The 21,694-nt window shown below is 27.4% G+C and overlaps 1 protein-coding gene across 1 annotated transcript in view; it reads right to left on the bottom strand.

Moving 5' to 3' along the window:
• Nucleotides 1–21,258, bottom strand: part of LOC142325115 (uncharacterized) — a 231,613-nt gene extending 210,355 nt beyond the window's left edge. The window contains exon 1 of the mRNA XM_075366468.1: nt 20,620–21,258. Within this exon, the coding sequence (XP_075222583.1) occupies nt 20,620–20,895 (276 nt within the window). The 5' untranslated portion in view covers nt 20,896–21,258. The remainder of the gene's footprint in view (nt 1–20,619) is intronic.
• Nucleotides 21,259–21,694: the final 436 nt, after the last annotated feature.

Raw genomic sequence — 21,694 nt, 5'->3', positions numbered from 1 at the left:
AGAACTCATTTTTATTATTTTTATTATAAGTAATATTCTCTCTTCAAGTCCTGGAAATAAAAATAAAATAAAGTAATAAAATTAAACTTACATCTGATTTAACTTCCTGGAAGTAACTTCTAGGAAGACATAACAGCAAATACTTTTTTCTTTCTCATGTAAACGCATTATTGTATTGATAAAAAAATCACTCTTCTGAAGAATGTAGAAAGAACTTATTATTAAAAGAAGTCCTACTTAAATTATTAAGTGTCGTAGAGCACTAGTTCAGAAATAGTTTCAAAGAATTCTTATTCACGAAAATATTGTAAAAAAACGGATTTCCTTTCACTTATATATGTTTATTATTCATTACTGTACTACTATTATTATAAAATTACCATTAAAACCACTTTTCTTACACAGCAATAGTATTTGTTAATATATGTATATAAGTAACCAGTTTGGAAAACGTTTTAAAATATTTATTTTGAAATTAAAAGTCTATCGACGGACATAGTGTGTTGACGTGTGTGACGGACACACACAGTGGGTTTCATTTTATTATGTTTTTTATTTTATTTATTTTCCTAATGCGTACGTTTCAATCTGTTCAACTAATGAGCAATAAGCATCCCCTACCCACGGCCAAATGAGATGAAGATGATACGTATAACATGCAAATGAGGTTTAGTTTTGTACAGATTCAGACCGACCATTCCTGAGAAGTGTGATTAATTGAATCCCAACCGCCAAAGAACACCGGTATCCACTGTCTAGTAATCAAATCCGTACAAAAGCTAATTACTAGGATTCGAAATTCAGACCCTTTGACTTCGAAAATCAGCTGTTAAACAATTGAATTGGTACAAGTTAAGCACTAGATCAGTCGGTGGGCTATAAAAAAAACTGACAACTGTGGCTTGTTTCTCATGCACGGCTTACACACAAAACTTAATTTAAAATATTTATCATTTTATTTTAAATATAATATGTTTTAGTTGGTTTAATACAATATTCAAACTAGAGAGCGCGGGCATACCGCATTTAATTCGCGTGGATGTGGCGGTACTAGCGACGACGGTCGGCACTAACTAATGTAATTTCACAACTTGCATAGAAAAAATTTTGCTTGTACGGTCAACAGACTGGTGTAGCCGCGAGGCTTAACGCACCAAGTACAGAGTCAACCGGGCGATCGAGTTCGAGACCCGGTCAGACCGAGTTACTTTATTACACGTTAAATGTTATTCATTTATTTAATTCTGCCGCTCACTTGTGACGTCAAAACATGGACGATTACAACAGCAGTTTTTTTTTGGGTGGGGGTGCGATTTTTCAAAAATCTCTTTTTGCACATATTGCAAAGAGATATCTCTTTTTCAATTGTTATTTTTTAATTATTAACAAATGTTCCTAAGAAAAAACCTTAATAAGGCGAAATCTCGAAATACTGAGTAACCTTCCTCTACAGCATCATCCCCTTGATCTTTTAAGTTGAAAATTTAATGGCATTAATGCTCCATATATAGAAGTAATCTGACCAAGATTGGTCAAAATCGGTTCAGTAGTTCTGGAGATATAAGGTGATTTGGAGGACAACACCGAGCACACATGTATACGAACATTAACATCCGGAAAATTACCATCCGGTTTTTTGGGTTCCTTAGTGTCAAAACGTCAAGATTTGGGGAAAACCGCACATGGCCAAACTGAACCGATTACAATAATTTCCCTTCTACAGCTATAGCACTATTTATACAGGAAAGTAAAAATGTTATATAAAAATAAAATATTCTAAATCCGCATAAGAAAATTTGCGAATTAATAAATTAAATTTGTTAATATTAGCGTCAAAATAGAAAAAGTAGCATTTGTTTCTTAAGGATATGGCATTCCTTTTACTTATAGAGAGCTACAGTACCTAAGTGCTATATAAATACATTTATTAAAATATTGGATAAATATATATATATTTTTTTAATTAATAATTAATTTAGTGAAGTATATCAGTTATTTTAATTTTTCGGTTTTCCAATAAATGATAAGCACGGTTCAGCTGCGTGAGTTTTTCATTTTCAAAGCGTGTAATACCAAGTAATACTCGTAAATTCGGAACAGCATGACTTTTTTTAAAATGAATATTAATGTAATTGTTTTGAAATAATATTATTACATTTACGTGCAAAATGGAACTAAAATATTAAAAATATTATTATTACAATCAGTAAAAACTAAAACATTGAAAAGTTTTAATACTCTACATATTAAATTAATACTAGTGTACGTAAAAAAAAAATCTGTATAAGTATATATGTAAACATGCGCACTAATAAATGTACTTAAAGTAGATAAGTTAAAAAAAGAATCGCAGCTTACAATGTAGTATTATAAATAATAAAGTGGTTACATAATGTTTAACACACACGGCCGTTACGCTGAATAACAATGAATTATCAATCAGAAAAGAATGCCAGTGCAGTAGTAATCTATACTTACACATGTATACGAAACTCTCTCTCTCACTCCATCTCTCTCTCTCTCTCTTTCTTCTCCACTCACTAGCACCAAGACCGAGAAGCAGAGAGGCAAAATTTTACGTTTACAAGTTGCTACACTACGTTGATATTCGTTATTCTACTTGTAACAAATAATCTGTATAAAAGACAAAAGAATGTATTTCTCTAACGGAGTTAAATATATACGTAAAAACTGATACGATTTCCGTTTGTAAATCTCTTCTTTTTTCTGTTTAGCCTCCACAACCACCGTAAGGTATTACTTCAGAGGATGAATGAGGATGATTGAAGTGCAGTCTAGTCTTGTACAGTCTCAGGTCGACCATTCCTGAGATGTGTGGTTAATTGAAACCCAACCATCAAAGAACACCGGTATCCACGATCTAGTATTCAAATCCGTGCAAAAATAACTGGCTTTACTAGGATTTGAACGCTGGAACTCTCGACTTCCAAATCAGTTGATTTGGGAAGACGCGTTCACCACTAAACCAACCCGGTGGGTTGCGTTTGTAAATCTAGAAAGCATTAAGTGTACACAATACACGAGTACATGCAGTAAAACTTATGTGTGTGTGTGTGAGCGCGCGCGCATCATAATATAAGAAATTCTTACCTTAACCTAACATTAATTAGTGATAACTCATTCTATAATTTTTATTTTAATTCATCACTGTATTACATGTAGTATAAAAATAAAAATTACGATAATATTAAAGCATTATATGTAAAGTACGATCCACATTAGACAAACGAATGTTTATTTATACAGGCGATTTCTGTTGCTTAATAAAGAGTTTCAAGGTTGCCTCCGTTCTTACTTGATCGTCTAGTGTGAATCGACCTTAACAAAAATAACTGTGTTAATACTAAACATATTGTATTAACATAAAGAAGAAAAATTAATCTACATCATTAACATATTGCTAATGTCTCTGCTAAGAATGACCAACTCACATTATCACCCACGTGACCAATAATTTTTTATAATTTTAACCAAAAAAAAAACAAGAAAAAAGAACTATAAAATCATAAAAATTAGCGTTTTTAAAAGTGCTTTAAAAATAATATATGATTCGAAATTATTATTTATCAACCAAAATCTAATTAATAAAGATAATAATAATAGTAATAGCCCAAGCATAGCAACATTTCGAGAGAAAAAAAATACATGTGGATCGTGCTAAGACAATAAATTAACCGATTTAAACATGAAACTGTCTTTAATTTCTTTTTATCATTAAAAATAAGTTTTTTATTTTTGTCGTTTTCATTTTATTTTATATCTTTCTGTTATCTTTTCGATAAATCCAATCCATCCACTAATATTATTATGACATGATTCCTGTCAAGAGATTAAAATTACTATTAACTTGATCCATGTATGCCGTGAAGTCAAACAAATCTATCAATTAACATAAAACCTACACAGTACTAGAAAAAGTGCAAAAAAACAAAAACAAAGAAATATGTGTTTAGAGAGTATTTTTATTCCTTTCCAGAAGCATGGTTGGGTTACAATTACATTTGTGATTAAAAAAAAAAAAATCTAACACAATTCCTAATATAACCATCAAAAATATTCTTTGATTATTTAATTATAAACATGCGCATCAGCCTACTCAGAGAGCGCGCGCGCACACACCTATTTTAAATCCAAACACACCAAATTAATAGTAAACGTGGGAAATAAATTTGGATTGTATCGTCCGGAATAATTGTTTGTAAAAGTACTAATCATAACATGCTAACTTAAGAAGAAACTCTTCGGAAAACAAAAAGAGAAAACTTTTAAACCTCCTTGGCACAAGCAGTTTCGTACAGCATACAACACAGGAGATCCCGGGTTCGATTCCAAACTAGATAAAAAAAATAGTAAGGTTGTCGCTAGTGGTCTTAGTGACCAAAAACGTTTATCTACAGTATAAGTTTTTACGTGCGTATACTAGCATGAAAAAAATAATAAATTATAGAAATGAACAAATAATGGTAATAAATCTTACGAATAAACTATTATACCTTGAAATAATCAATACATATAAATAACAATGTGTTATTTAATATTAACGATATATAATATTAACACAGTAATAAGGATGCTTAAAATATGATAAGCATTATATGTCCTTGTTCCGAAGGACAACAAAAAGAACTTCCGTACAAGTTCAATTTTATTCTTAATGCGTATTCGGTGATTTTAAACTTAAATACATAATCACAACTAAAATCCATCATGGAAAATTAACTCATTAATCACTATTTATTTTAAATAAGTTAATCAGGTGATAAGTTATTCAACGAATAGTAATATACATGGGGTAACTGTCCGCTTTATTTTTTAAAAACCAATTCAAAAATGGAAAAAAATATTATCACAATACTCAAATTAATTGCATAAAAATATATCACTTTAAGAAGTCACCTGAAAAATAACATTAACATTTATTGGAATATAATTTTATTAGTTTATTTAATGAAGGAAATAACTGGTTTTTTTTTTTTTTTTTTTATTAAGATTATTAATTAATGAAATGCTAAAGACATTTTTTCCAGGGAATATGCAATGGAGATTTAGTATGTAACGTGTAAAAAAATGGCAAACGAAAGCGGTAATTGACAAGGAGACCTTCAGATAAAAGACTCAGAAATACTGTCCTGCCTTTGATGAACTATATCTTACGGTTATAATACAAAACATGTGAAATCTAAGCGTTATTTATCAGCGGAGTTGCCTATGAAATTTCATTATATAGTTAATCCTTTAATGAAAGTATAGGCTAAATACCACAAGCAGATTGAAGTATTTGGTATGCTGATATGCAACAGTTTATTTGACTGAAGACGACTACGAGAAACCGTTTTAGTTTTTACTTAACTAGTAAGCCTGGAATGGGATGCTTGTTATTCTTTACCATATTTTTCAGTGAAGTCGCTCAAAAATAATACGTTATACCCAAAACACACACATATAGGCATTATAAAGCCTAGAAACAAACAAAAAAATTGTGTGATACTATAATTTTACCGGAAAACAATATAAAAAGATTCACAGGTCGATTGTTACGCTAAAAAGTGCGATTTATCCAAAACTCTTACACTACTATAAATGAAAATATCATAATAGTACTAAATTTTATTTTTCCATTTAGATCAACTTTTCATACCACCATTTTAAATGAAAAATATGATTTGCAAATGCTTTAAAAAAAGTTGAGACGTAAGTTTATATTATAAAACAGACATAATATTGTTTCAAAGAGTATTAAATACCAAATAAAAGATAAAAGAAATATATATATATATATATATATATATATATATATATATATATATATATATATATATATATATATATATATATATACAATAATAATTCACTAAGAAAATAAATAACAATAAAAAAAATCCAGCATACAGAAAAATCTAATGTGGACCACACATGACTTCAAGGTAAGCCTATTGAGTTATATATACACTTTTTTTTTAAATGAAAAGTACATAAAATTTTATTTCATTACTAACTTCTGATATTTTTTCATATTTTTTTTTATTGCTATTGAATTATTTAATGTATTTTTTTTTACAATCACACATTAATAATTATTAATAAATCAATATTTATTTAAATTACAAAAAGAAAAGATAAAATAAAAGTCGGATTCGAACCGACGTGCCTTCCCCTTGTAAGATCCAAATATTTCACTAATTAAAATTTTATTTGGCTATAACTCTGGAACCAATGAAAATAATTACCCCTTTGATATACAGCTGAAAATCTCTCAAAGAGGGTTATTACTGCAGTTAAGAAAAAGTCCAAAATCCAAATTTTTGAGGTTTTTGGTTTTTTTTTAATACTTTTGGTTCAGTTGATTGCAATCAAACGGAAGGTGCACAACTAGATGTTACAACAGTCCTAAATCCAAAATTTCAACATTCTACGAGTAATCGATTTGAGTTAATGTGAGATATGTACGTACGTAAACACATACGTACGTACAGTCGTCACGCCGAAACTAGTCAAAATGGATTTAGGGATGGTCAAAATGGATATTTCCGTTGAAATCTGAAATTTTTCGCGATCACAATATTTCCTTTACTTCGTACAAGTAAGTAAAATTGAAATATTGTTTGCATCGAGTACCTTACTGAATATTTAAGAAAATAATATTTTACGAAACACAATACGCATAAACTGAAGACTATATGTAAAAAAAGGTTCATCTATAAAATGTAAACATCTATTTATGTATTACACGCATTAATGCAATAATGTAACAGATATTTACTTCAAAAAAAGGTCTCTACATCAAAATACAAATCACGTCTTGTAACAACGATGTGTAAGTTAAGCGAGACAGAATAGCACCGCATAATTAGTTTTGGAATTTTAGTGAAACATAATTATTTCTTATGGGCGTTAACCTATTACAACTTAGATATTTCAGCCGGCCTCCGTGGCGCGAGTGGTAGTATCTCGGCCTTTCATCCGGAGGTCCCGGGTTCGAATCCCGGTCAGGTATGGCATTTTCACACGCCACAAATCATCCCTCATCCTCTGAAACAATACTTATCGGGTCCCGGAAGGAAAAAAAAAATTAATGAATTTTTAATTTTAAATGTTAAAAAATTTAACAAAAATTAATATATTGTAATAAACACTGAAATATAACACAAACTAATTAATTTAACGTTTGGCTTAAAAATAGTAAATGAAGCACTACTTAGAACAATAAACATTCCAAGATCTGTAATCACAACTGTCTATTGTCATGTATATATATATATATACTTTTTTTTCATTAAAAAAAAGAAAGAAAAAAATCGTAAGAATTTCAATTTAACTAAAATGAATCAATGTTTAAAAAACAAGCAATAATTAATAATAATTGAATTAATAGTTACTTAAGTTATTTATAGTTAATGGTACGATAATAAACGATGATCATTATCACAGTTTTTATTAATCAAATTAATAAAGTAATCATTTTTTTTTACAATAGCATGACTATACTCTAGATGTCAACACTAGTATTTTTTTCCCGAACAGTTTGAGACGTAATACTCGCTGTAAAACAAAGGTAAAAAAAATCGAATCCGGTTTGATTTTACGCCCTAGTCAATTTTTAATCTACTAAACTAAGTACGGGTTTTTATTTCATTAATGAAATGAAAATGTAAAGAAAATTTTCCTTTTTGATTACTTTTCCAATTAATTTCACTTTTTGCGAGAATGTACCTAAGAAATAGGCTCATTAACAACCTAATAAAGTTTCTTTTCTCATTGTTCTTATCTAATCTGAGGATTTTTGGGTCAACAATTGTTTGGATATCGGCCGTTATAAAAGAAACTTGATAAACCAATTAAGAAAAAAACATTTTTTTAAATAATGGAAAAAAACTATTATTATTGGTTGAAATTAATTTTGAAAATAAAAATGTGATTAAATGTTAAGCATCTGTACAACCGATGTGCAGTAAATTTATAATAGCGGCTGCGTAGCCATTGGTTAATGCTTTTGTCTTCAAAACAATTATTTTAATATATTTAATTACTCGATACCACTTTGTACCCATCATAATATAATAATGATATTTTTAAATAATAAAAATATGCACTTTCTTTTTTTAATCATAAACAAAATACATATACTAATTTTTACTTCCTTGTACGAACTAAAGGAAGTATTGTGATCGCAAAAAATTACGGTTTTCAAATTTCAAAGGTAACATCCAATTTTACCATCCTTGAATCCATATTGATTAGTTTCAGCGTGACGTCTCTACGTACGTATGTATCTCGCGTAACTCAAAAACAATTAACCGTAGAATGTTGAAATTTTGGATTTAGGACTGTTATAATATCTGGTTGTGTACCTCCGCTTTCGATTGCAATCGACTTAACAAAAGTGTCAAAAAAAAGATCAAAATCCAAAAGGTTTGGATTTTGGACTTTTTCTTAACTGCAGTAATAAGCCCTCATTGGGAGCTATTCAACGGTATATCAAAAGTGGTACTTATTTTCATTGGCTCAAGAGTTATAGCCAAATAAAATTTTAATTAATGAAATATTTGGACCTTACAAGGGGAAGGCACATCACTTCGAATCCGACTTCATTTCCTTTTTTTGTTAACTTTTTTTTTAATTTAAATATATTGATTTATTAACAATTATTAACCTCTAAAAAAATATTACAATAAATAATAATTCAATAACAAAAAAAATCTGATATTGACAACTCATGACTGACTTCCTTGTTTGCCCGTTACATTATATATACACATTTTTAAAATGTAAAGTACAAAAATTTTATTTCATTAATAACTTCTGATATTTTTTTTTATTATTAATAAATCAATATATTTCAATTTAAAAAAAAAAAGGAGAGGAAGTCGGATTGAACCGATTTGCTCTCCCCTTGTAAGATTAAAATATTTCCATTAATTAAAATTTTATTTGGTTATAACTCTGGAACCAATGAAAATAAGCATCACTTATGGTATATTGTTGAAAAGCTCTCAGTGAGGGCTTATTACGCCAAAATCCAATTTTTGGGGGATTTTGGACACTGTTGGTTCAGTCGATTGCGATCAAAAGGGAGGTGCACAACTAGATGTTACAACAACCCTAAATTCAAAATTTCAACATCTTACGGCTAATCGTTTTTGAGTTATGCGAGATGTATACGTACATACAGATGTCACGCCGAAACTAGTCAAATTGGATTCAGGGATGGTAAAAATGGAAATTTTCGTTGAAATCTGAGAACCGACACTTTTCGTGTCCACAATATTTACTTTACTTCGTTCAAGGAAATAAAGAATAAAAAATATGAAAAGGAAATGTAATAAAAAATATATCTAATTTAACAGAGTACAAGGATGTCATGTGGTGTCTATATATTACCATTTGTACTTTTATTTTTGTCACACAGTTAAGGCTAAACTTGCATTCAGATGTTTATTAAATTTTACAGTAAAAATGTTTTGTTATTAAACTGGCGACCAGTAGAGGTCTAGCCTTTATAATTTGAAAAATAATTGCTCATTGAGTGAACTACTCAAATTTTCTACAAAAGGTTCAACCTGTAATAAGTGGAACAAAAGCGACACCGTTAGACATCATACACCTATCATTATCACCACCTGCTAGCAGGTAGTTCTTCATAAATACTAGACTACTTGTAAATATCAGTTATGTAGTATATATAGACTGATTTTTAAATACAAAAAATAAATAAATACATGATACTATGAGAAAAAGGAGACGCAGTTTCTATTCTATAGTCATGTCTTTAAAATCAACATAAAACTTCAAAATTATACAAAAAAAAATAAAAATAATCTGATGTGAACACAACATGACTTCCTTGTACACCTATTAAATTACATATACAAATTTTTGTTGCACTTCATTTAAACTTATTTCAAGTGAAAATGAGATACGATCCTCCAATTCTTTAAGAAAAGTAGACAGTTACGCTAACATATTACTTTTTATCAACATCAAATATTTACACAATTCAACAATCTTACATTAAATATTAGGTTAGAGTAAAAGTCCCTCTATTAGTCTTTAAATAAATGTAAGACTTATATGTATCTAATACTATATTTTTTAAAACATAGCATTAAAACTAATTTTGGCGAATATTAGCGTTATTAATACGGCAAAATTGTGAAAGAATATATCAGTGCATTTTTAAGGCTATTTTATTTACATACTTTTCGTAAAAATTTTTTACGATTTTATTTATTTTTTTGTTTTACTCTTTTTAAAAAATTTGTAGATTTTTTTTAGAGTCGCATCAGCAATTCATTAGCTGTTTATCAGTGTAATGTAACTGTACCGGTAAACGTGTAGTATTGAATTAATTAGGCCGACCATTCCTGAAACGTGTGGTTAATTAAAACCCAACCACTAAAGAACACCGGTATCCACGATCTAGTATACAAATCCGAATAAAAGTAACTACCTTTATTACGACTTCAATCTGAGAACTTCGACTTCGAAATTGATTTACGACGACGAGTTTGTCACTAGACCAACCCAATTTTATTTTTTTAGCATTTTTTTAAGATTTTACAATACTACTTTTTTTAAATTTGTTAAAAATTTGTAAAACAAAATATGACTATTAACTGATGCGCCGGTTGATGTCCCGGAAAATCATGGATGACTTTAGCAGAATTTTTCAAATACTTATCACTCATCATTCCAATCAACACAGCAACATATCTAGTGCATAATTTTTTACACTTTATAAATTTCAAATTAGTCATTATAATGTTTTCGCTATGAAGGAAGTTCGGTTAAATTCTGGTTAAAAATTCTTAATCATAAAACGTTCTTTTAACCCGGATCAGGAATTACAACAAAAACAAAGTGATAATAACCAGTAAGTAACCATTTTAATGCAGGTACATATTACCATCATCAGGACACACCTGTAGGTAGATAAAGCATTAATATTATATTATTTAAAATAATAATACAAAAAAATTACGTTAATCCAAAATTGCGAAAATTAGATGAGGATAAAAATATATTGGATTAAAGTGATTCAAATTTTTAATGGTCATATTGACTTCTTTGTTCGGAATTATTCTTTGACAAATGAACTATAATTTTAAATACATTTTCATATTTTTGTTTATTATGCCATTTTGCAAGTATAAAAAAAATTAATAATAAATGCAGCAAAACAATCTTATGCTAGAAAAACAGAGAAAAAGGATTATAAAAAAAAGGGCAAAAATATTTTCATATTTTTTCTTGAAACAAGGTAAAAAATGTATAAGTAACTATGGTTAAATTTAGAAAGTTAGTCTTCCGTCGAAAGAGCTGGACGTAATATAAACTAAATGGTAAAGACAATAATTGCAGTTTAAAATACGTAAGGTAAATAAAAAATTGAAGAACTTCAATGAAGAAAGAAAATACTAAAGCAGATATTTTTTGGTGACAGGAGACTAAAACTTAAAAAAGTGTTGGAATTTTTAAATTTTATTATAATTATTAATGAGAGTTTTCAATCATAAGAACATTAAACGGTTATCCCTACCTTAAATTTTATTAACGGAAGAGGATATCACATTATTTTTCATCATTCATGAGATAAATCTTTTACCTATCCAACCAACACATGGAGGGCACTGACGTAACGATGTGTAATCTGAATTGATGGTTTTAGTGATTTGGTATTATTAAGCTAACTTTTACACTTTCTATTGGGATTGCCGAAAACGACAACAGCTGTTTGTATTTTTATTTCCTTGTAAGAAGTAAAGGAAGTACTGTGATCGCGAAAAATTTCGGTTTTTAAAATTTCAATGGAAATATCTATTTTGACTAGTTGCGGCGTGATGTCTGTATATACGTACATATGTACCTCGCATAACTCAAAAATGATTGGCCGTAGGATGTTAAAATTTTGGATTTAGGAATGTTGTAACATGTAGTTGGCACCTCCCCTTTTGATTGCAATCGACCGAACCAAAAGTGTCATAAAAAAGCTCAAAATCCAAAAAAATTGGATTCTGGACTTTTCCTTAACTGCAGTAATAAGCTCTAATTGAGAGCTTTTCAACGATATATTATAAGTAGTACTTATTTTCATTGGTTCCAGAGTTAAAGCAAAATAAAATTTTAATTAATGAAATATTTTGATCAATGGGAAGGCAGATCGCTACGATCAAACTTCATCTCCTTTTTTTAAATTTAAATATATTGATTTAATAATAATTATTAACCTCTGCTTGTAAAGAAATTTTTTACGATAAATAATAATTCAATAACAATAAAAATAAAAAAAGAACAGACGTTATTAATGAAATAAAATTTAATGTACTTTTTTCATTAAAAAAAAAAATTGTGTATATCTATTTTATTAGGCGTAAAAGGAAGTCATGTGGTGTCCACATCAGATTTTTCCTTTAATTCTAAGAACAGTTAAAAATATTAGTTTTATAGTGTTACTTAATCTATATATTCCATCGTTCTATATATATATATTTCAACGTAATCTTGTTTTCCTATTTCTACAAAATTTATAAATTAAAACAAATATGCGTGAAATAAATAATAACAAGCAAAAATTTTTATATTTATCATAAAACGAGTTAAATACTTCTAAACACTTAGCAAAAAGTAAAACGTGTTTATTATAAACAAAAAACTGAACAATATATAGTAACAAAACTTTTACTGTTTTTTCTTTTTGTAAAAAAAAATAAAAATAAAGAAAATATATATTACGTTGGACCGTGTGAAAATATTAATTCAACCGTTACGAACGGCTTACGTAACCGATCTTCTACATAGCTGTTAGCTATTAATAGAAATTTCTCAACGTAATTATTTAAAAATATATGACATTTGTAATATATAGTATTTGCATAATATTTGTCATATAGGTTGAATAACCGATGATATTATTTTAAGTAAATCTCACAATGCTGATATAAAACGTTTCCATTTCGATTAAATGGATGCGTGTACATACGATGGCGCGAGCTAGTGGGTCTACTGTATTTTTATTAGGAAGGTCGTCATCGATTGATAATGCCTATTCCATGTAATCGGATGGATTATCTCAACATTCTGCCACTACAATCATTTCTTTGTGGTTTCCGGTATTTTTTAAACGTTTACAACATTTTCAACACATCTAACATTACACGCGATAATGTGCGTTTATCAATAACAATATTATTATACATTTTTACGTAAACAATTATTATTTATATTGTAAAACAAGCCTACTATATCTTTTATTTCGGCTAATTAAAATAGTTTTCTTTAATTATAATATAATGGAACATGATAAAATTATCATGTTTTTTTTATATTTTTAATTTCAGTATTTTTAAATAGATGCATTGATTACGTTACATCTGTGTATAAAATATTAATGATTCCAATTAAAATAATTAATATTCTACTGCAAATAATGTTAAAAAAATATGTTTACTTTGCAGCGTAGTAACTTTGTATATAAATACTAAATACAATTAGTTAAATTTCTAAAATATATAACAATTACGCTTAAAAAAATAATTTATTTTTGCTGCTTTTTTGTTTCATAAACTGCACCCACGCATCAACTCGAACTCATATAACAATATAATGTACGCAATATATTTTACAATGGGATCGATACGCGTTTAAAAATATGCATTAACTTGCACATTCGTGTTTTTATATTGCGTCATTTTCATTTAGTCTACTTAATTTTTTCCTATTGAATGAGTCATCAGTTTTCCTTGAAAGTTATTACTTTTATTTCATTAATATACACACACAAAAATAATTACACAATAACAGTTTTTTCTTATTTCAGATTAATTTTATTTTTACAGGCAGGCCTTAGGTTTTTTCTTCTTTTTTACTTATACGGTATAACCAGATAACACTAACGAACAATTTTTTTTAAGAAAAATTATTACTAGGTCACACAAACTATTTGATATGAAGACTTTGTATGTTTGTCGTCATTATTACTAAGAATTGAATTTATATAACGTATAATAGTACATATAAACTCTTAAATAATTCCGATAACCTAATGTATTATTATCATGCGAAACTTCAAAAACATAATCAATTTGGAAAACTAACATTTTTTTAGGTAACTGAATACTGCAATACATATTATCGACATTTTAAAAAGCCTGAATTTCACTAATCACAATAAAAAATATCATTCTTTTGGATTCTTTATTTTATTTGTTTCTCGCTTTTTTTAATATAAATGGACGATATTTGCTTGAAGACTAATCCGCATTTGAAATTAATTTTTTTTTTAAATAAAAAAATATAGTTTTTAATAATACCTATTAATAAATAAAAGATGAATTAATTCTTTCTTTACATTTCAAACCTTTTTAAGTCTGTCCGACTTTTGGATCGATATGTTAACTTAAAAAATGAAATATCAAAAGAATAGCGTTACATTTTTCATTTGTCGGTGTGTTTACTGAGGGACAATTTTTATTTTATTTTATGCAAAATATAAATTTCAATTTTTTTTAACGAAAAATCTCATCTTCTAATAAAACAATTATTTTAAGATATATTTTCATTAATCGTCATTATTAGTTAGTACTGGATTGTTGAAACATTATTATATGCAACAATTTGACATCATTCAGAAATTCGAGTATTTCCATCCAAAATATTAAGAAGTTTGTTTAAAATTTTTCGATAAATAAATATAACAAGCTGACTTACAAACGGATTAGAAGAGGTATTCTTTTGAGTTTCATAGTTATATAGACGTATACACTTAGGTAAAAAACAAAATGTTCTCTCTGATTAGAGAGAGCCTTTCTTCTGGTATAATCGTCGCCATATTTTACGAGTTCATTTAAATTTAAATAAATTATTTCGTGACGTAACACAAGGTATAAAACCGTTTTTTAATAAGTTTCTGTACATGTATTTGATTCCTTACCATAAGTTCTACCGTTCAAGTTATGTAGGTCTTAAATAAAGGACAATTAAACATTGCATCTAACAATAAAACGACGAAAAATCAAATAATTTACGTTATTAAATGTTTTAAATTAATATTATTTTATAGGGATAATTATGATTGAAATAATTTATTTACTTTTTAATTTTTCTTTTAAAAATTGAAATGTAATTTAAATGTTGTAATTCGACAGAAGAGAATTTTTTAATATTATTCGGACTAATTTTTTCGGCTGCTATATTTACAATTATATCGACTTCAATAAATTCGTTAAAAAAAGAAAAGAAAAACATTAATGAAAATCGACTTAATTGAAAATATAATAAAATACATTTCAATTAATTTACATGTTGAAAGGTACAGGGAGAGGAAAAGAGAACAAAGGAGAGGAAGATAGCGAGAGAAAGAGTGATACGAGAGTAACAGAGAGGGAGATAGATATGAATTATGCGTTGTAGGTAGGTAATTCAATTAAAATAATATTATGAACCAGTACAGCTAAAGTTCCGTGAATCGATGTGGACGGGTACTGCGCATGCGTAAAATAGAATAAACCGTTCCGTCCTCCGGCAGACTCCCCTCTACAATATAATATAAACTGATATAACCATCTCCCTCGCTCCACCGTATCGGTCCTTGTTTATTGTTAATAGCACTAGACAAAGACAGAAACTAAGTAGTAAGATATTGTTTAAAATTCTTTTAATATCATGTTCTAAAAAAAAGAAATACTAACATAATATGCAGCATAAAATAATGAAAATATTTAATATAATATAATCTACAAATAAATTTAATTTTTCGTTATTAAAAATATTTATTAAAATTTGTTAAAAAATAATTTTATTATGAATTATTTTATTCATATAAATTACTATTATTTCAGTTAAGCTGAATTTCTTTTTATATTTGAAATATAGATATCGTAAAACGAAGAAACGTGAAATGTTTTCCATATAATATTTTTCTAACAATAATAACAAGATAAAAATATAGCGGAAGTTGTCTAAGATAATAAAATTTTCTTAAAATAATAAATAAATAAAATAATGAGAGTTTATGTTTAGAGTGACAATCTGATAAAATTAATAACGATTAAAGGTTTACGTGATTGTACTGCTGAAAAACGAACGGTGATATTACAATAAATTTTAAACAATCCCCAATTACTTTCTTTTCTTAATAATGTAATAAACATGCTCAATAATATTTTTATTCTTTTTATCTAACTGGTAATGTCATTTAAAGTAATATTCACAAGATTATAGTACTTCAAACAAACGTAATTTTTTTTAGTTTCCTTATAATTTGTTTTATAAAAAAAACCAAAATCATTATCATTAAGAAAGAAAAAAATATGTAAAATAGTAACAAGAAAACGGTTTACAAAATATAAAAGGATCAATAATAATAATAATAAAACAAAAGTTTATATTTATGAAATAATACACAAAAATATACATGTGCTTATAAAATAAATATTAATTAAAAAATGACGCAATTGCGTTTTATACAGTCTAAGAAAAAAGGGAATAGCTAGCTTAAATACTGCTAAACATTAATCTTTCTATCTTAAGAAAGATAAAAACGTTTATCTCAAACATTATGGAAAGTCTTGTAGTTAAATAACATTTACAGGCGGATTATACAGTCGAATAACATAGTTATTATTTACAAATTATATTTTTTGGCCTATAAAAATAACAAGTAACTAATCTAAATTTTTCAGTATTTATATAATAATTTTAATTAATGATAACACACAAAAACATATAATATATATATATATATATATATATATATATATATATATATATATATATATATATATATCAAGGAACTATGTGATAGTTTAACGAAAAAATATCGTACAAAAATAGATATATATATATATAGAACAATAATTGGGGCAATTCAATTATATGTAAGCATTTACTGCACAAAATACTTCAAATTTAATCATGAAATTACATTTACGTTACTTCATACATAAAATGTGCAATAGTTCAGACTAACTTATTCAATTATTAAAAAAAAATTCAAATTTAAAAGTTTCATTGAAATCCGTATCACGAGTATTTTACAGAAAAAAGAAATTCTATTACTATTATTCCAGCCAAGGCACACGAACGGTGATAATTTGGAATATGACGTGTCAATTTAAATATATGCAACTAGAATCTTCTGTAATTAAGCTATTTTAAATCCTACGTCATAACCACAAATAGGGAACGCGCTATTTAATTAATACGTATGAATATATCGCGCTATTAACAATAAAAAGATTTATTAAAAAACAGCTTTGTAAATAAATAAAAAGCAATACAAGAAAATTGAATAAGCGAATAACAATATAACTGATAATTTTTTCAAGGTAATCTTGAAATATAAGCCGTTCTATTAAATTATCACTATTTCTGATAAATTGTTTTTTAAATAAAAATGAAATTTTTCATACTTAGGACATTCATTTAAACAAAATTTAAAAATTGCTATATTCACTTTGGCTTAATTTCATAACAATTACTAATTAATTAAAATTCCTTTGCCCCGAAAGAAATATATACAAATACGCTTATTTTTAAGGATGAATAATAACAATGATTAAAAAACATTAAAAAAACTTATGTTATATGAACTACTATAATAAATTTTACAAACATTAAATTAAAAACAATATTGTTTAACTACGACAAAGCCACGAGTGCGTGGAGCTGCGTGCGCACGTGCAGCATAAAATGCGTGGTGTGCTTTATAACTGCTTTTACTGGATAAAGAAAGAGGAAGGGAAAAAGGTGCGTCAGTGTGTATGCGTTGTGTACGTGTGTGAAAAATATATTATAAGTACAGAAGTACAATGTGCGCACGCACAACCACATACGAAATAGACGGGGAAGAGAACGAACGCGAAATTAAATGCCCGTGAATTTTACTGTAGCTCCATCTGAAAATTGTGAAGATCCAAGATGAGTGAGTGAGGTAGGGTACATAGCTTATAGGGTGGAGGTGAAGTGAGAGGGGAATTCTGTTATAAACGTATAAATAGAGAATGGAATAGAATTTAGAAACACACACGCACACACAATCATACACACCCATAAATAAAACAACAAATAATAATCATGTACAATAAGTCCATATCTCTTAACAGCGTATAGAACAAAATTATTTTAAATATTACAAAAATGACTAATATAAACTACACGTATAAATAAATATATTTAACAAAATATAAAATTAAAAAGAAAAAAAATGAAAATAATAAACAATAGAATAAAAAGCGATTCAGAGCTTCTAGTCCATGCTATTAAATCTTCCCAACAAAGAAATCTCAGACTACATGCATTCAACCGGTTGTAATTCCGATCAGTTCCCACATGTCACAAACTGATAAATACAATACAGTACAAATAATAAACATACTCATTATTCGTAAAATAATTAAACGACGCTTAAAGATATCAATTAAATCTTGAAAGCAGAATTAAATGAATTTTATTTTTATAAACCCTAGGTTATAATAATTATTCTGACACTTATTTTTTTTTTTACAAATTGGGAACACACAAACGACATGGCGAGTAGTTTTATTGAAATGAAAACTAACTAATAAAACATTAAATCATAATCTATTTATAAAATAATTAAAATAAATTAAACTAAGAAATAAAAAATTCACTTTAAAAATAAACACGTATGCAAAATTTGTATTGCAATAAAATTACGTCATACATAATAATATTTTATCTACTGCTATTACAATATAGCCTATATTATACGCAAACCGTAATTTTAATGGTAATTATAAAAACTTATTTTTGTCGACGCAATCATTAAATACGATTTTTATACTCCTATAATTAACTGAAAATTGAAAACACTGTAAATTATTTTTTATATGACAATTTTAATTATCTATCAAACAAAAAATAAATTAATTAATATGATTAAATAAATTTTCATTCTAATAACGCGAAGCACGAAATGCAGTGATCTTTTTCAATATTTAAAATTCAAATAAAAAAACTTAATCAAAACATTTAATTTTTCCAATAAGCTAGAAAACCTTAAGACAACAAGACGTATTTAATTATTTAAATCAAAACAGATCGAAGAAAAGTTTGATTATATTTTATAATAAAGAAAATATAGCGAAAGATTACCAAACCCTAACGGGATGTGAACTCGGCTCCGTTTATGCACAACCATTTCTCAGTTAAGCTTTTTGTAAAGGCCAAATTAGAAAATATTTTTAAATCTATATGGAAAATAAAACAAATACGTCATAATTTATTTTCAATTAATGCACGGAAAGGCTCATAAGCGTGCATATGGATGAGAGTGCGGGTGAGTGTGCGAAAGAGCAGACGGGAGTGCGTGCGCGCGCGTAATTGAAATAATATCTTTTAATAATAATATGATTAAACTGGTATTGAAGCAACCAACGGATGTTAGATGCTATATCCAACATGAGCGCACCCCACCACGATGCTTTTGTGTCAATCCCTTCCTTTTTCCAAAACGACTCGACAATCATAACGTTAACATATATATTAAATGAAACAAAATAAATAAAAACAAGTACTGACAGCAAAAATTTCACATAATAACATTAACTAGGAAAATAATATTCGTAATTATAGTAACAGGCAATTAGTACAAAAAGTAATCGGCATTGATTTTGTTAAGTTTTAGTTAAATTGTAATGAAAAGAGATAAAATAAATTATTTAAAAACTAATGAGAATGCAATTGTTTAAAGCAGTTAAGAAGGTTCGTCTATAAAGTTCCTCAAGGTTAACTTCTTTTTTATCTGACATCTCTCTCACACATAATCTCTTTCTCTCTTTCATGCCGAGCAATGGACTCTGTATAATAAACTATTATATACATTCGAGCCGTTCTGAGATCTTGCATGAAAAATTAAAAAAAATAAATAAACATAAAAAAATTCCTTAATAATCCACCATCATTAAAAATAAACAAGAAATTATATTAAAAAAAACATATGGAAATCTGTATCATTTAAAAAATTATAATAAAATTAATTAATAAAAAATATTAATTCACGATAATTAAATCAATTTTAAAAACTCCACATAAATCAAATTGTTAACCCGTTTACAAATTAAAAATATTGTTAATAACAATAATGCAACGCAAATATTAATACATAAGAAAATCAGAAACTAGCATCAATACATGTTATTATGCACATACAGTATGTACTTCCATTAGAAGTAAAAGATCAATATGTGATAATTTAAAGTTAAAAAACAAACAAAAAAATTTATTAACGCACTTATCAGTACGAATTTAAAAAGATAAATGGCAATTTGAAATGAATGCTTAACTAATAATTATGTTAATTAAAATTAATTAAAAAATGACTTCAAATAAGCTCGAAGGGACATATTTTTAGCATACACAAGTAATTGGGGAAAACAAGGAATAGCTTAATAATTAAGATACGTACATAAATATGAGTAGGCGATAAACATTAAAACAATTAACCGTAATATTTCTAGTTTATTAAATATTAGCTTTTAATATTACTTACTGTCAACAACACACAGGAAAAAAATATTTTAATTAATAACATTAATATTTACTAATTAATTAAATAAAATTAATTCATAATAAAATTGTTACCTCTCCGTGAAAATCATTTCTTCCTTCTGGCGTATTTTCAGGTAAAATGTATAATCGGAGACTTGCCAATGTTTGTTCAGTGTTTTTATCTTCCCATAATAATTGCAATTCACCAATGCTAACTAAGTCCGAGTCATTCCATAATTTCACAAAAAAGAATTCACTTAGCGCTAAAATATTAGTTTTGCCGTTTTTACTATATTTAAACGCTTTATAAAATGTGTATGGACCGTGATGTCCACAGGGGACACCAATTAATTTATAATCCATTGTCATTTTAAAAAATTAAATGTCCATTGAAATAATCATATGAGTTGTTAAGACCGACTGTGTATGAATGTCAACTCGTGGATAAATGTTTTTGGAAAGGCATGTTTAGTAACGCACTTTTACTGCTTGGGTATTAGTCTACGCACAATAGGCCTACAATAGGAAAAGAAAGAGCGATAGCAAGTGTCAATATAAAAATATAAATATTATTTTATAAAAACTCTTAAAAATGGCCAAAAGCATACTAACATATTCTAAAAACATTAAAACGGCACTTGACAAATTTTTATCTCAGTTTACAGATTACAACCCGAATAAAATTAAGAGAAATCTCAGAGCACATACAAACAGAACGCCACTGGCACATCCACTTTGTATTTACTCTAATTATGTGACGTCACCGATACTGTTCATACCCATAATGCTTTGAAGCAAAACAACTGTTGTAGAGGGGGGAATATAATAATAATGGCCACTAAATAGACGAGCGTTTATTCAATGTATTATGACGTGACTGTTGTATTTTTTGTTTTCATTGATTAATGAGTTGATTACTTGATCGGCTGATTGTTAGCTGTTATTGTTTTTATGAAATTTGAGTAGTATGAATGTATTTACTGGAATTATTTCAATGCAAATGGAAAACCATCCCTTACGAGGAATTATATTGTAAATAAATAAATAAATTATTATTCTAACTTTACTACGCAGTGCATTTTTCTACAAAAAGGTATGTTTTAGAGGTCAACTTCCGTGAAGAATAAAAAATTCTTGATTTTAATTTAGACTTAGCGAATGTTTTTAC

The sequence above is a fragment of the Lycorma delicatula genome, chromosome 5 (genome assembly GCF_047948215.1).
Source record: "Lycorma delicatula isolate Av1 chromosome 5, ASM4794821v1, whole genome shotgun sequence".
Taxonomy (NCBI): Eukaryota; Metazoa; Arthropoda; class Insecta; order Hemiptera; family Fulgoridae; genus Lycorma; species Lycorma delicatula.
This window is presented reverse-complemented; position numbering and strand designations above follow the sequence as displayed.